This window comes from Lemur catta, chromosome 4 (assembly GCF_020740605.2).
Source record: "Lemur catta isolate mLemCat1 chromosome 4, mLemCat1.pri, whole genome shotgun sequence".
Lineage (NCBI taxonomy): Eukaryota > Metazoa > Chordata > Mammalia > Primates > Lemuridae > Lemur > Lemur catta.
The window spans coordinates 69,331,032-69,345,553 of NC_059131.1; the positions used below are offsets into that span (position 1 = coordinate 69,331,032).

At 47.0% G+C, this 14,522-nt stretch overlaps 1 protein-coding gene across 1 annotated transcript in view; it reads right to left on the minus strand.

Moving 5' to 3' along the window:
- The window catches only part of MERTK (MER proto-oncogene, tyrosine kinase), a 100,729-nt gene that overhangs the window by 79,115 nt on the left and 7,092 nt on the right, over positions 1 to 14,522 (minus strand). The window contains exon 2 of the mRNA XM_045550082.1: positions 87 to 504. Coding sequence (XP_045406038.1) covers positions 87 to 504 — 418 coding nt within the window. The remainder of the gene's footprint in view (positions 1 to 86; positions 505 to 14,522) is intronic.

Here is a 14,522-nt window from a genome sequence, read left to right on the forward strand (position 1 = left end):
TAAAAGAGAAAACAGGAGGCTGCTTTTGCTTTTGAGGCAGCAGGAGCATAAGGACATTAAAAAAGAAAGGAAGAAAGAACACATACCTGAAGGAGGCGATTATTGCTGTAACTTCATCATCTGGATAAAACTGTGTCACTGCGTGATGTGCCCCAAGCAATTCCTTCCCATCTTTCCACCAAGAAATTGTGGTGTCCTGGTACCTATTAGGTACGTTGATTGAGCAATTAAATTTCACATCCTTATGTTCAGAAAGTACTATGTGTCCAACTGTGTGATTAAATGCAATAGGTGGTAGGAGCTTCGACTCGGCGGAGGTCACCTGGGGGTGGACTGCGTTTCCAGCAAGTGGCCTTCCAGGCTGGGTTGGTGAAAACATCAAGGCAGGCTGGTGCCCGCTGGGGTGGGGAAAGGAAAGTGGCACGTGGTCATCTTGCAGCCTCCTTGGCAAAGGTTGTGGGAATGTCAGGTGGGCCTTGGTTTCTTCTGTCGCCTCAGTGATAGCTGTAAAACAGAACACCCAATTTTTAGCCTTTTAAATAATAAAGAAGAGTGTTCTCCAACTTTTAGGCCATGATGAGAGAGAAGTGGGGAATCCTCAAAGTGTGCAGAAAAGATGAGCAGAATTCACTTAACGTACATGTCTGGACGTGTGTTCTCATCCACCAGTTCATTCATTTGCTCACTTGCCTCAGAAAGAGTGCTTAAGAAGTATAACTTCCCCCAGACAAAAATAAAAATATCTTTAATGTTGACTCATTCTGAGTCCTTCATGCCCAACTCAACAGCAAAACAGGAAGGTGATGGCACAGGAGGGCTCGAGGAGGGCTCACTTTGCTCACTGTTCAGTCACAGACCATGCCACAAATTTGGCCAGCAGGCTTCAAAAGGCTGCTAACAGTCGCAAAGAGATGAGTTTACAATTTTTGTGCTTCAGCAAAAAAAGTGTGCTTTATCTTACCCGCTATAGAATGACTTGGAAGTTCTAGCAAAATGCCTACCTGATGGAATAAACTTGGAATTGTTTATTTTTTATTTTTAGTTTTTGAGACAGAGTCTTGCTCTGTCACCTAGGTTAGAGTGCCACATCCTTAGCGTAGCTCACAGCAACCTCAAACTCCTGGACTCAAGTGATCCTCCTGCCTCAGCCTCCCGAGTAGCTGGGACTACAGGCACGAGCCACCACATCCAGCTAATTTCTTTTATTTTTAGTAGAGATAAGGTCTCACTCTTGCTCAGGCTGGTCTCGAACTCCTGAGCTCAAGCGATCCTCCTGCCTCGGTCTCCCAGAGTGCTAGGATTACAGGCGTGAGCCACAGCGCCCAGCCTGGGAATGTTTTTAATTTATCTGGCCCACACAAGTATTTCTAAAAATATAGCCTCACAGTAGTTGTACTTTTAGCTTTTTTAATGGCATTTTGGGAGCATACATTCTATGCTGGTTATTATTTATTCAAATACATTGGCAGCGAGCAGGTGAGGCAGGCAGGTAAGAAAGACATAGACCCAGCATTTTGCACTGTGGTTTAGAGACGGAGGGTACACAGCAGGGACCCTGCTCTGCTCAAGGGCTGGCCTCCTGCCATGCTCAGGACGTCACACCCTCCTGGGCTCCTGGGTGTGAGTGTGCAGGGAGTAGGGTGGTCTCCGCTTAGGGTTCTGCCAGATTTAGCAAATAGCACAGGATGCTCAGTTAAACTTGAATTTCAGATAACAAATTATTTTTAGTATGAATATTCAGCTAAGGACTTAATTGGCTAATGGAATGTACAAGTGGGCTATCTAGGGGCAGAAGTGAGGGCATCTGGGAGTTTTTCCTCTAGCTTCCTCCCTGCCAAGCCACTCTGGACTGCATGTGTGTGCCCCAACTGAAGGCCAGAGCTCCTGTCTGGGAGCTCTTCCCATACAGCTCTCTCTCTCTTTCCAGGAACTGCTCCCTCTCGGGGCCCTTGGGAACTGCCTCCTTAGGGAGTCAGGATGAAGGTCAGGGAAGGACACGAGGTTTCACTGTAAGGATCCTGGAGAGGCTTGCTGCTTTGCCTTAGCCTGAGGTCTGGGTGGGTGTGGGAGTGCAGGGCCCTGTGGGTTCTGAGAGGGCTATGTGGGTCAGCCGTGGGCAGGAGTGAGCCCAGTGGTCCAGACAGATGAGTGTGCTATGATGGGAGCGTTCATTTATTCCAGGGAGTGGCGCTCAGGGTGACTACAGACAGGGGCCCTTGCCTCTCCTGCCACCCACAGCCTACACGCTGGGCAAACCTGCTTCAGAGGGTGGGCCTGTGCTCTCTGTAGGGGGAAGGGTCTCAGTCTCTGGGTCCCATCCAGCTCCCCTGTCTTCCTCTGGGGATGCTTCCTGAGGTAACGAATGTTCTGGCTGTTTATCTCATGCCTGCAGAGCCCCTCAAGGGTGCTCTATTTATTTCTACAGGCTTTGAACCCTTTACAATTTGCCTTTGCCATTTGGCTGGGCAAACTTCCCTGCAGTTCTTCCTATTCATTGAGCTCCAAAGGACTGAGGAGTCAGAGGTTTTGTCCAAATAACTATTTTTTTTTCCTTTTAAATATAGATCTCTTTCATAGAAGGCAAAAAGTGAAAACGGAAGAAGCAAATAATGCTTTCTTGGTTTGCTTAATTTAATTTACTCAAGAACATTTAAAAATTTTAATTATAAAGGTAACACAAACTTGTGAAAAAATTAAAACATTTATTGATGCATATGCAGTATAACATACAAACCTGTTTTGCAATCCTAACTAGCAAGATAACCCCTGATTACAATTTGGGGTATAACCTTCAGTTTTCTATGAGCCAAGCTGCTCACTGAACAAACTGCTAACTGAGCAGCGGTAAGGCCACCCACTTGGGTAACATCACTGAAGCTGGGCAACAGACAAACCCAGCCTGTAATCACACAACATTCTGCATGGTTTAAAAGATAACTGATCTCCACAATTTGATTTGCCAGAAGTTGACAGAATGACTCGATTACCAACAAATATTTATATATCATCTACTGGGTTGAAGATTTGCTACAAGTCTAATGGGATAAAGAAAGGGACTTGTTTCAGGAGCAGAGGCACAAAAGGTCCCAGGAAGTAAAGGGGAGATGGGACATGGCCCCCTGGAGGTAGGCAGGGGAGGCTGTCCCACAGTGTCAGGGAGGCCTTCCCCGACAACACCCATAGTTAGCACTCCCGGGTTAGGTACTGGGACCCCTTCTTTTTGTAATAGCACTTGTGATTACTCATCCAGTTCTTTGCCCCATGAGGCCCGCCACCTACATTACAGCCAGTATGTGGGAGGTGCTCAAAATAGGCTTGTTGAATGAGTAAAGGCATGGATCTCAGGAGGGATGGGGAGGGTGTTCAGGGTTGCCAGGGCAGAGGTGGTGGGAAACTGGAGAGAAAGGAAGTGGCCTTACTAGTTTGGTGACAGTAATTTAGCTGTACAGTGGAGCTCCTCTGCTTGGACAAACTGGAAGTGGGCTGAATGAGGACAGCCCTGAGTCCCAGCTGGGACAGGAGGAATTCCTAGGTTTCTGAGCAGGGAGGGAGAGGATCAGAGCTGCGCTTGATGAGGGACATTCTGGCACCAACTTCATGAGGGGAAAAAGAGCAGGAAGCAGGAAACCTACCAGGAAGGTACTGACAACCTAACTACAGGGGTGGCCAGGAAGTAGGAAGGATGAGAGAGACAGAGAAGGGCTGACAGCCACGGTGTCCTCACTGCGGCCAGCATTTCACAAGAGAAAGTTCTGACACCAGCTATCTAGGAAGGATGTAATCTCAGCAAAAATGAGAGTTTTCTGAAGTGGACAGTTGGTGGCTGCTGCAGCTTCAGTGTCCACACAGGGAAGATGGTGACGGTAACAATGGAGCCCGACAGTGTTGCCGGTAGGAATAAAGGAGTAATTACTATGTCTGGACCACAGTGAACACTCAACACCTGTTAGCTCTTATAATTTTATTATTTTATCATTTGATTATGAGCCAGTGAACACCTTCCATGGTCCAGCACTTGAGAACTGCTGATTGACAGGAAGTGGTCCTGAGGCTGGATGCCCCTCCCCCTCAGGGTTGGTGGGGTTCACGAGACACTGCACAACTTTGGGGGGTGGTACTGCCACTCACATCATCGTCTGTGTGAATGGTTCCCTAGCGCTGTGCAATGTAACCTCACCAGCCCTATGTGGGGGCCTTGGCTGATTATGGAAAATATGAAAAAAGGCAAAATAAAAACCATTCCAAGGTTTTGGACCCAAGGGTCGGGGCAATGACAAATTAGAAATCACATTTTAAGCCGCTAATTTTTCACATTGTTTCAACTACTTCTGTTGCATAATATACCCTCCCCTCTCCATTTTTCCCCACGGACATGGAATACTTTCAAAAGTATTTTTTGGGTTGTGATGGGGGATGAGTTCAGACATAAATGGATTACCCACACCAAAGACTTAATGCAAATGTGGTCCTTTCTACATTGCACACATGGAAAAATGGGGTGTCTCTGCTGTAATTTGGGTGGAATTCACAAGAAATCTTCACCTTCCCCTTTCCATCTTCTTCCAGGGTTGTTTCCTTGTGTGGACTGGATAAACACCCAGAGGGGAAGTTCAACTGCACATAGTGAATGCTGCTAAGCAGTCTCGGATCAACAACCTCCCGCTCAGGCCCGAGAGTAGCCACCCAGCTGCTCCGGCAGCTGCAGGTGCCAACTCCAGGGTCCACTCCTGTCCAGTCCTGGAGCTGTGTGGTGAAGTGCCCCTGCCCTTTGCCCACGTTTTCAGTCACTGCTCAGCCCTGGATTCCAAACATTGACTTCTTACAGTCAGCGATTTTGTCTCCATCACCTTCCTCCAGTGCCCAGCACAGGGACAGGCCCATGGGCTGTGATGAGCAAATATTTATTCATGTACCATCCATTGTTCCATGTGGGTTTGCCCTGTTTTTCTGAACACATTTACCCGTCGCTCCCTTGAAGGCTGGAGGTGGCATTCTCTGGACCCAGTATCATGCACAGCATGGAGCTGACATGCAGTCAACGTCTACGGCATGAACGGGTGTGATGTGCATAGGGTCCTGGAGGGCAAGAGAGGTGGTCCAGGCAAGGACACTGCTGTGGCTGTGAGGGGGAGCTTGCTGGGACTGTTCTTCCACCACTCGCAGCTGCAGGGGCTCAGACATTTAGGGATTTTGTGAATAGTCTCTGAGATTCAAAATTGGTCAATTAGGGGATGCTAGTGAAGAACCCATTTTCTATGTGATCAACTAGTACATCCCCCTCTTAAATCACAAATATCTGCTGAGCACAGTGTGTGATGGCAGGTGGGCTGGTGGGCAGTGCTACCCAGTGGTCACCCACCAGCTGTGCAGAGGGCCAAGGCCCACCCAGCCCTCCCTGCTCAGGAAAGCTCTTTAACCTCCCTAAACCGCTGTGAGGACAAGAGGACCTCAGCAGTTGCAGCTGACAGGTACAGGGCCCACCCCTGCACTCCACAGACACTGACATGGCTGTTATTGGCTTGCATCTGAACTCTGGCCTGTTGGCCACCTGAAGTAGGAATTTCTGAGGCCAGGGCTAGGCTCTGTGGAAATGAGGGAGGGGCCTAATCAGTGATGTCTATCGTGGACAATACATGGAGAATGGCAGTACCAGAGCAACATACCGCCAGCCTTGGCTCTAAGGATATCTCAGTCTCTCCGGGGTTGGCTCTACAGGCCTTTCCTAACATGAGAGCCTTTTGATTTTCTTGAAGCTGGTGATCACAGCCCAAGGTGGACAAAGTAAGTGTCAGCAGCTGAAACTGCAGGTCCCAGAGCAGTGAGTGGGGTGGCAGCAAGCAACCTCCCTTGCCCTGGGGTCCCTCCAAGCTGTGGGAAGATGGAGGGTGCTGGTGGGTAAGCCCTGTTTGATTCCACCCCACCCTTGGGTGTCATGTGCCATCTGCCTGCTTTATGATCTTGGGCACCTGGGAAGGGAGATGGCAGCCCCTTGGCCACAGCTGGAGTGAGGGCAGGCCTAATGTGCCAGCCCATGGGACCTACTCCCCCTGCTCCTTCTACTCCTTTCTCAGGAATAAAAATGGACAGACGCATCAACTGAGCTCTCTGAAGTTCAGCCTCAAGACTAAGAGGCCCAGAGGAGACTGCAAGAGTGAGGACTTATCCTTGAGCTCCTAGGGGTTGTTTCCCACCCTGTGGCACACACATGGGGCCTACATGGACACAGGGCGCTCAAGCAGGCTCCGGGAGGATGTGCCCTGCCCAGCAGCGCAGGGAGGTTTCCTTTCTGGCCTGCTGCCTGCAGGCAGGATTTGCCACCAAGCAGCAGGTGGGAGGAGAAAGGCCTCCTGGGGGTAGGTTTGTGGTTTAGAGAAAGGCTTTTACACCTGGAATCTTGTTGATGTCCTGTCCCTGTTCCCCCACCCTCCCCAGGAAAAAGGGACAAACTAGGACCAGCGCCCCCTGCCCCTCACTGTGTGTGCACCCACCAGGCTGATATTTGAATGGTTTTCCAGCTGGCTTCCCTGTCCCCCAGGTTAAGGGCTCCCCCCAGCCCCTGCAGCTAGCTAAGGACAAACCCAGAACAAACAGAAATTTTCTCCTTCTAAGTACTATTTGACTTTATGCAAACCTGAGGGTCTCCTAATTGATAAAGAGTGGCAACAATTGATTACAGGAAAAAACTTTCAGCCAGAGGGTTGACTTGACTTGACTGATCAGACCTTCGCTGGAGTGAGTGCCCTCAGACCACTTGGAGAAAGTTAAAGGAAAAAAACGATCCTTGGAGGAGAGCTGCCCAAGTTCGCCCCAAGTGTGGCAAAGCCCTGCCAAGTGAACTGGGGTGCCTGGCCTCAAGTCAGTGCTGGAGAGAATGGGCCCGAGGCTCACCGGAAGGAAGGAAGTGGTCAGGGCCGCGTGTGCCCCAGGAGGTCACAGCTGCCTGCAACTGGAAGAGAAAAGCCCAGAGATGCCAGACAGCGTAAAGGAAGTGAAGTTGCCTACTACACATGGTGTTGTCAGGGTCAGATTTTTCACACGGGCCACAGCCTGCATAGAGTTGCTGGAGAAAAAATAGGACACCCCTTCACACTTGAATTTCAGATGAGCAATGAATATGCAAATATGCGGGATATACTTAGTCGAATAAATATAACTTTGTATCTGTAAGGCTGGTGGTGGGCACCCCTCCCCTCCCTAATGAAAAAAGAAGAAGCCCATGACACCTGCCAAGGACAATCCCTGCAAGGCCCAGCTAAGTTAAAGGACGACCACACCTGGATGGTTACCCTGATAAGCGTCTCGGTTCCTAGAGTCCAAACATACCACTGGCCCCTCCTATTTCTCAATACTCACCCTAAAACTGCAAGGGACAATTCCTTGCTCTCCCCACCATAAATCCTCCTGCCAAAGAAACCCCTACCCCCAGCCCTGAAAACATATATAAACCCTCTCAGACTTCCGGGCTATGGGACTTCTCAGGTCTCTCTCTCTCTCTCTCTCTCTCTCTCTCTCTCTCTCCCCCCACCCCTCCGGGACCCAAGACTCTTGCCCGGGCCCCACTCTTGGGACCTGTTACCCTCACCCAGGAGCGCCCCAATAAAGCCTCTTTACTTATCCCTTTCAACTCTGCTTGTCTTTCTTTGTCTGGCGCCGGCCAATCCAAAAAACCTTACAGTATCATTTAGTGAAAACCAGGGAGTTCATTGTTGCCCTCCCCAAAGGCGGCCTCCCGGGCTGAGAGCAGGATGGAGATGGGGTCTGCAGGGGCAACGCAGACCCAGCACGCTAGGCAAGCCGTCCACCTCTCCGAGCCCTGGCTCGGTGGGCGTGAAGGGGCTGGGACCTCTGAGCAAAAACACAAGGGGTGTATCAGGGTGACCTCCCCTCCTGCCTCTGGCTCCCATACACTCCTTTTGGCTCAACAAATTATAAGTGCCTCTCCCCTTAGCCTTGAGCACACACTCCAACAGAAGCCCCAAGGCCCCAAAGGGCTCTGAGCAGCCCCTCAAGATCCCCTTCAGCCTGGCCCCCACTTTTTGACATGGGCATTTGCCTTTTTCTTGGCAGAGTGCTGTGCAAAAGAAGCTTCCCAGGCAGATGCAACCCTCATGTATGTCCCTTCTGGAGGGCAGCACCAATGCACCCAGAAGAGAGCATTCCAGAATCACTGTGGCTCTTCACCTCCTCTTCCAACTCTCCCACCATGCTCTCAAACCCAGCAGCACATCAGCATCTCCCAGGGAAGGTTTCTAGGCTTCTGATGCCCACATCTCACCCCAAGCTTGAATTTATTGGCCTGGGGCGCAGCTTGGGCACCATGATTTTTAAAAATCTCCTCTAGTGACTCCCATGTGTACCCAGCGGCATGAAATCGCACCCTGAGGTGGTGGGGGTTGGGGGTCCTGAGCATCCTGGCCGGGGCTCAAGAATCCCCACGCAGAAGGCCCAGGTTTGAGTGCACGTGCCTTGGGAGATGGGGAGACCACAGGAAAGGTGTGGTGAGAACAAGAACTCTGGAGTCAGCGGGGCAAGGTCAAGCCCCAGCTCAGCCACTCAGAGGCCTAATGGCCTTGGCAAGTCACCTGTCCATTCAAGACTCAGTCTCCGGCTGGGCTCGGTGGCTCACGCCTGTAATCCTAGCACTCTGGGAGGCCAAGGTGGGAGGATTACTCAAGGTCAGGAGTTCTAGACCAGCCTGAGCAAGAGCGAGACCCTGTCTCTACTAAAAATAGAAATTATTTGGACAGCTAAAATATATATAGAAAAAACATTAGCCGGGCATGGTGGCACATGCCTGTAGTCCCAGCTACCCGAGAGGCTGAGGCAGAAGGATTGCTTAAGCCCAGGAGTTTGAGGTTGCTGTGAGCTATGATGACACCACGACACTCTAGCCTGGGCATCAGAGCGAGACTCTGTCTCAAAAAAAAAAAAAAAAAAAGAGAGAGAGAGAGAAAAGAAAAAAGACTCAGTCTCCTCATCTGTAAAGACAGATAACCCCTACTTCCCTCAGAGATAAGAGTGGACTGCTGCCCATAAGACACCGTGCACAGTGCTGCATGCACAGACATGCAATAAGCAGCAGTTATTATTTTTATAACGTGAAACATCTGAACTGTCTTGTTTCAAAGGTGCAACTAGTCATGCCTGGACTATCGATGCCAAACATATGGAACTGGTTATGCTGACTTAGACATTCAACCCTTGCAGTGAAATATGAATACTGTATACAGTATAATGTTTACTTAACCAAGGGTTTTCCTCCTCTTTCCCCTTTGGCAGCATGCCAAGGGTCACAGACAGGCTCTGAGGAAACACTTTCTGGCCAGGGTTGTGGAGCAGCCTTCCCCTCTGGGGTCTGGGGTTGATTCTCCCTGAGGCCCCGCTGTGGCTTTCATGAGACCCATGGAGCCTCTTAGTCGCCAGGTTTAACTCCTCCATCATGCCAGTCCCCAAAAATATGCTCCAGCCCACCAGTACCTGAATTACTACTACTAAAACGCTGTTCTTGGAAGGAAAAAATTATTTCCTTTCAAAATGTGACTATCTCTGGAAGACCAAACCTTAGAAAGAATAGTTTGTTAAAGTCCTCCCTAAGTGACAGAGAACAAAGGATTTCCTCCCAAAACAGAGTACATGTATTTTGCCCTATTCTTCCACTAAATACACCTAAAAACACTGGAAATTAAATATAAAACCAATATTTACGTAACTCTGAAAGACTTAGAGTAGTCAAAATCACAGAGACCAGGAAGCAGAATGGTGGGTGTCAGGGGCTGGGGGTGGGGGAGTGGGGCGTTAGTGTTTAATGGGCACAGAATTTCAGTTTTACAAGATGAAAATGGTGGTGGTGATGGTTGCACAACATTATGAATATATTTAATTCCACTGAACTGTACTCTTAAAAATGGTCAAGATGGTAAATCTTATGTTACATGTATTTTACCAATATTAAAAAGGAAAAAAACTCTGAAGGGTAGAGAGTAGCAGACTGGCTAGGGTGGTTTCCTTTTTGCCCCATATGTCCCAACTTGGAGCTGAAGAAGTTAGAAACCTGGAAACGCTAACAGGCAAAGACCAAAAAAAAAGCCTACCCTATCCTGTCGAAGGACCACGACAGGGGCAGCCTAGCCAGACAGAACACGTTTAGATAATAAACTATTCTAGGCAAGAGATCCAGAAAACACCACAGCCCCATCCCCACCCACACCAGCAAAGATCATATGGGAAACCTAGACTTCCACCCTTACCAGGCTATAAAGAGGTGGCACAACTATCCCACCAGGATGGTAGCAGAGAGGGCCTGGAGGGAGTAGAGAGCTGGGACTTTCATCCCCGCAGGCTGGTGGTAGTAAACCCCACGTAGGGAGCCAGGACTTCTACCCCCACTTGGCATTAATGAAGCAATGAAGCATCCCTTCTCCTCCCCACGGGGGTGGTATCTGAGGCCTGCAAAGTCAGGGCTTTCACTGCCAACCAGCAAGGCCATCCCTCTCTGTCCCCTAGTGTCAGCAGAGGCCAGGTGGGGACAGCTAGAACAGAGATGAGGCACTCCTACCCTTCCAGCAAGGGAGGGATCAGTGAAGGCCGGGTGGGGAACCAGAACTCCCATCTGGCCTTTGGCCAGCAGTAATGAGGACCCCTACGCACACTCAGATGTCAACAAAGGCTAAGCGGGGAATCTCGCCTTATACCCCGCCCCCAGGCAGTAACAAGGCAGCATACCCTCTTCCCTAACCAGAGCAGTTCAGAGGAAACCAGGTAAAACAGAAGATTTAAGTAAGACCCAGAGTCTTATGATACCCAAAATGTCTAGGTTTCAATAAAAAAAATGTTGATCTCAAACTGAATAAAATGCCAACACCAAGATGACAGAGAATTATGAGAAAGCTCTTAAAGAAGCAATCATAAAAATACTACAATGAACAATTATGAACATGCTCAAAATATGAAAAAATAGAAAGCTTCAGCAAAGAAATACAAAGTCTCATAAAGAAATAGAAGATGTAAAAAAAAGAATCAAATGGCAATTTTAGAACTGAAAAACACAATAACCAAAATTAAAAACTCAGCGGAAGCCAGGCACAGTGGTGCACACCTATAGTCCCAGCTACTTGGGAGGCAGGATTGCTTTAGCCCAGGAGTGCAAGTCCAGCCTGGGCAACCCAGCAAGACCCTGTCTTAAAACAAAAAACAAAAAAAACCAAAAAAAGCCCTCAGCAGATGGCCTCAATAGTAGAATGAAAAAGTGCAGAGGAAAGAATCAGTGTACTAGAAAATAGAATAGAAAATTATTCAATCTGAACAAAAATGAGAAAAGAGACTGAAAAAAATGAATAGTCTCTTAGGACCTGTGGGACTATTACTTAAGATCTAAAACTCATATCACTGGACACCTGGAAGGATAGGAAAAAGAGGGCAAGGCTGAAAGAGTATTTAATGAAAGAATGGCTTAAAACTTCCCAAACCTGGCAAAAGATATAAACTTACAGATACAAGAATCTGAGTCAACCCCACATAGGATAACTCCCTCCTAAAAAATTCACAGCAAGATACATCATAGTCAAACTTCTGAAAACTAAAGACAAAGAAAACAATTTGAAAGCACTGAGATTGAAATGACACTTTACTTACGGGGGAAAACAATTGAAAGACAGTGAGTTTCTTGTGAGAAACCATGCAGGTTTCTCAAGTGCTGTAAGAAAAGAACTATCAGCTCAGAATGTTTCAGGAATCAAAGGGAAATAAAAATATTCTTAGATGAAAGAAAACTAAGAGAATTTATCATCAGCAGACCTACCATAAAAGAATAGCTAAAGGCAAATCTCTAAACAAAAAGTGAATGAAGGAAAGAAGCTTGAAATATCGGGAGGAAGGAAAAAACATGGAAAGCTAAAATATGAATCAATTCAATAGACTGTCCTCCTCCTAAGTTCTTTAAATTAGGTCTGGTGGTTGAAGAAACATTGATGTGGTTCTGTACATAAAGAGAAAATATATTAATATAAGACAATTATATTATAAATGGAGGAGGGTAAAGAGACTTAAAAGGAGATAGAGATTCTATAATTCATTTGAACTGGTAAAACATGAACACCTAACATAACAGTATCATAGCATGCAGTAAATGTAAATGATCTAAATATACTTGGCAGAGCAGACTAAAAAACATGACCCAACTATCTGCTATTTGTAAGAAATTTGCTCCCAATATAATAATATAGGCAAGTTGAAAGCAAAAGAATAGAGAAAAATATATTATGTAACCAATAATCAAGAGAAAACAGGATGGCTACCTTAATATAAGATAAAGTAGATTTCAAAACAAAGAAAAGTACCAGAGACAGAGAGGTACATTATATAACAACAACAAAAAAATCTGCTGAGAAGATAGAAATCCTAAATAAGTATGCACCCTAAACATTTGTACCCCCATAATATTCTAAAATAAAAAATTTTTTTTTTCAAAGACAGGGTCTCACTCTGTTGCCCAGGCTACAGTGCAGTGGCATCTTCATAGCTCACTGTGACCTCGAACTCCTAGCCTCAAGTGATCCTCCTGCCTCAGCCTCCTGAGTAGCTGGGACTACAGGTGCTCACCACCATGCCCAGCTAAGTTTTTCTATTTTTAGTAGAGATGACGTCTCTATGTTGCTAAGGCTGGTCTCAAACTCCTGACCTCAAGCAATCCTCCCGCCTTGGCCTCCCAGAGTGCTAGGATTACAGGCACACGCCACCGAGCACCCAGCCTGCCGTTGGTTCTGAGGCTGAATGAAGGAGGGCTCCAGTGTGCGACAGCCACAGGTGAGGATAGGGTGCTGGGTGATAAGCCTGGGAGGGCCAGAGGGTGATGCCAAGATGGCCTCAGCCCACTTCCAACCCAGCTCCAACCTGTGCTGAGGAGTATTACTGATCTTTCTAGAGTATTCTTGGGAAGAAATATCTCAGTCCAAATCTCCCACAGCAATAACCTGCCTATATGATGTGCAGAACTGGCAATATATAATATAACGTGGCTGAAATTACACATAATCTACAACTCAGCATTTCCACCTCTAAAGACTCACATACATCCATAAAGAGACACTTATAGAGGTTAGGGGCCTTCCTGACTTGGGTAGGGTTTTGACACACATATTTGTCAAAATTCATCAAACTCCACACTTAAAATCTGTGCATTTTATTATAGAAATGAATCCTCTACAAAGAAAGATTAAGAAGAATGTTAACGGCAACATTGCTCATAATAGAAAAATGTAGGAAAGTCTAAATGCCCATTAAGAGGAGATTGGATAAATAGAACTTCATTGTCTATGAAGATAAATGAACTCGAGCTATACTTACCAATGCACATGAATCTAGCAAACTTAACATAGAGTGAAAAAGCAAGCTGAAGAAGAAAGCATACTATATGTACATAGATATATATGTATTTTTTTTTAAAGAGACAGGGTCTCTCTCTGTCACTCAGGCTGGGGTGCCACGGTGACTACACAGCTCACTGCAGCCTTGGGCAATCCTCCCACTTCAACCTCCTGAGTATTATGACTACAGGCATCTGCCAGCACACCCTGCTAATATATACCATTTTATAACATGCATATGGTAAGCTGCTGCTAGTGTGCTGCTCAATACCCATTCCCCCTTCTTGCTACAAATGGGCTCCAATCTCATTCAGGGTGGTAACTTGCCCAGCTAACACACTTGATTCATCACTGCAACTTGAAGTAACTTGGGAAATGTAAGAAGTTCATAGCATGGAGCTTCACATAAAGCTATCACCTTCTTAATAAAAAGGACAGACGTAGCAGGTATGAGACTGTTTGTCCTTTGTCCTGCCAGCTCTTTTCTGCCTCAAATGCAAATGAAATGCCCAGAGGTGCAGCAGCCATTTTGAGACAATGAGTTCTAAAACCACACACTAAAGATGTCAGAGTAAAGAGTCACAATGTCCATCATGGACTCACTGTCCCAACCCCAGCCTGGTTGCCCTCAGACTGCTTGTTATATGGGAAAAATACTCCCCTTTTGGTTAGGCCACTGGAGTAAGTTTTTTCTGTCACATGCAGCCAAATGTAAACCCTAACTGACATGGTGCAAAACAACACTGTAACAGTGTTACCAACACAATCATGTGTGGTCAAAGGATCAAGAGATGCATGGGAATTAAAACACCCAATGTGGGGTAGTGGTTTTCTCAGGGTGGGGGTGAGGGGATGAGACTGAGAGAGGAACAACGGGGGACTTCAGCTGTATTGCTAATGTCTGACTCCTTACGCTGAGTGGTGTGTACACCATTGAGTTTCATTACCTGTTATATCCTGTTGTGTATCCTAAATATAACAAGATTTGAGTATAAAGAATAAAGAGTAGGTGAGAAAGAAAAAATGTAATGGTAAAAAGAGAAAGTTAGGCCTTTCTATTTACTGGTTGGCCACCTGACTAGCTGCACCCTCCTTCCACTTACGGGTCTTAAAACCATGAGGGCACTTGGCTTAAGGAATCATCCAGCTCCCAGTTCTCAC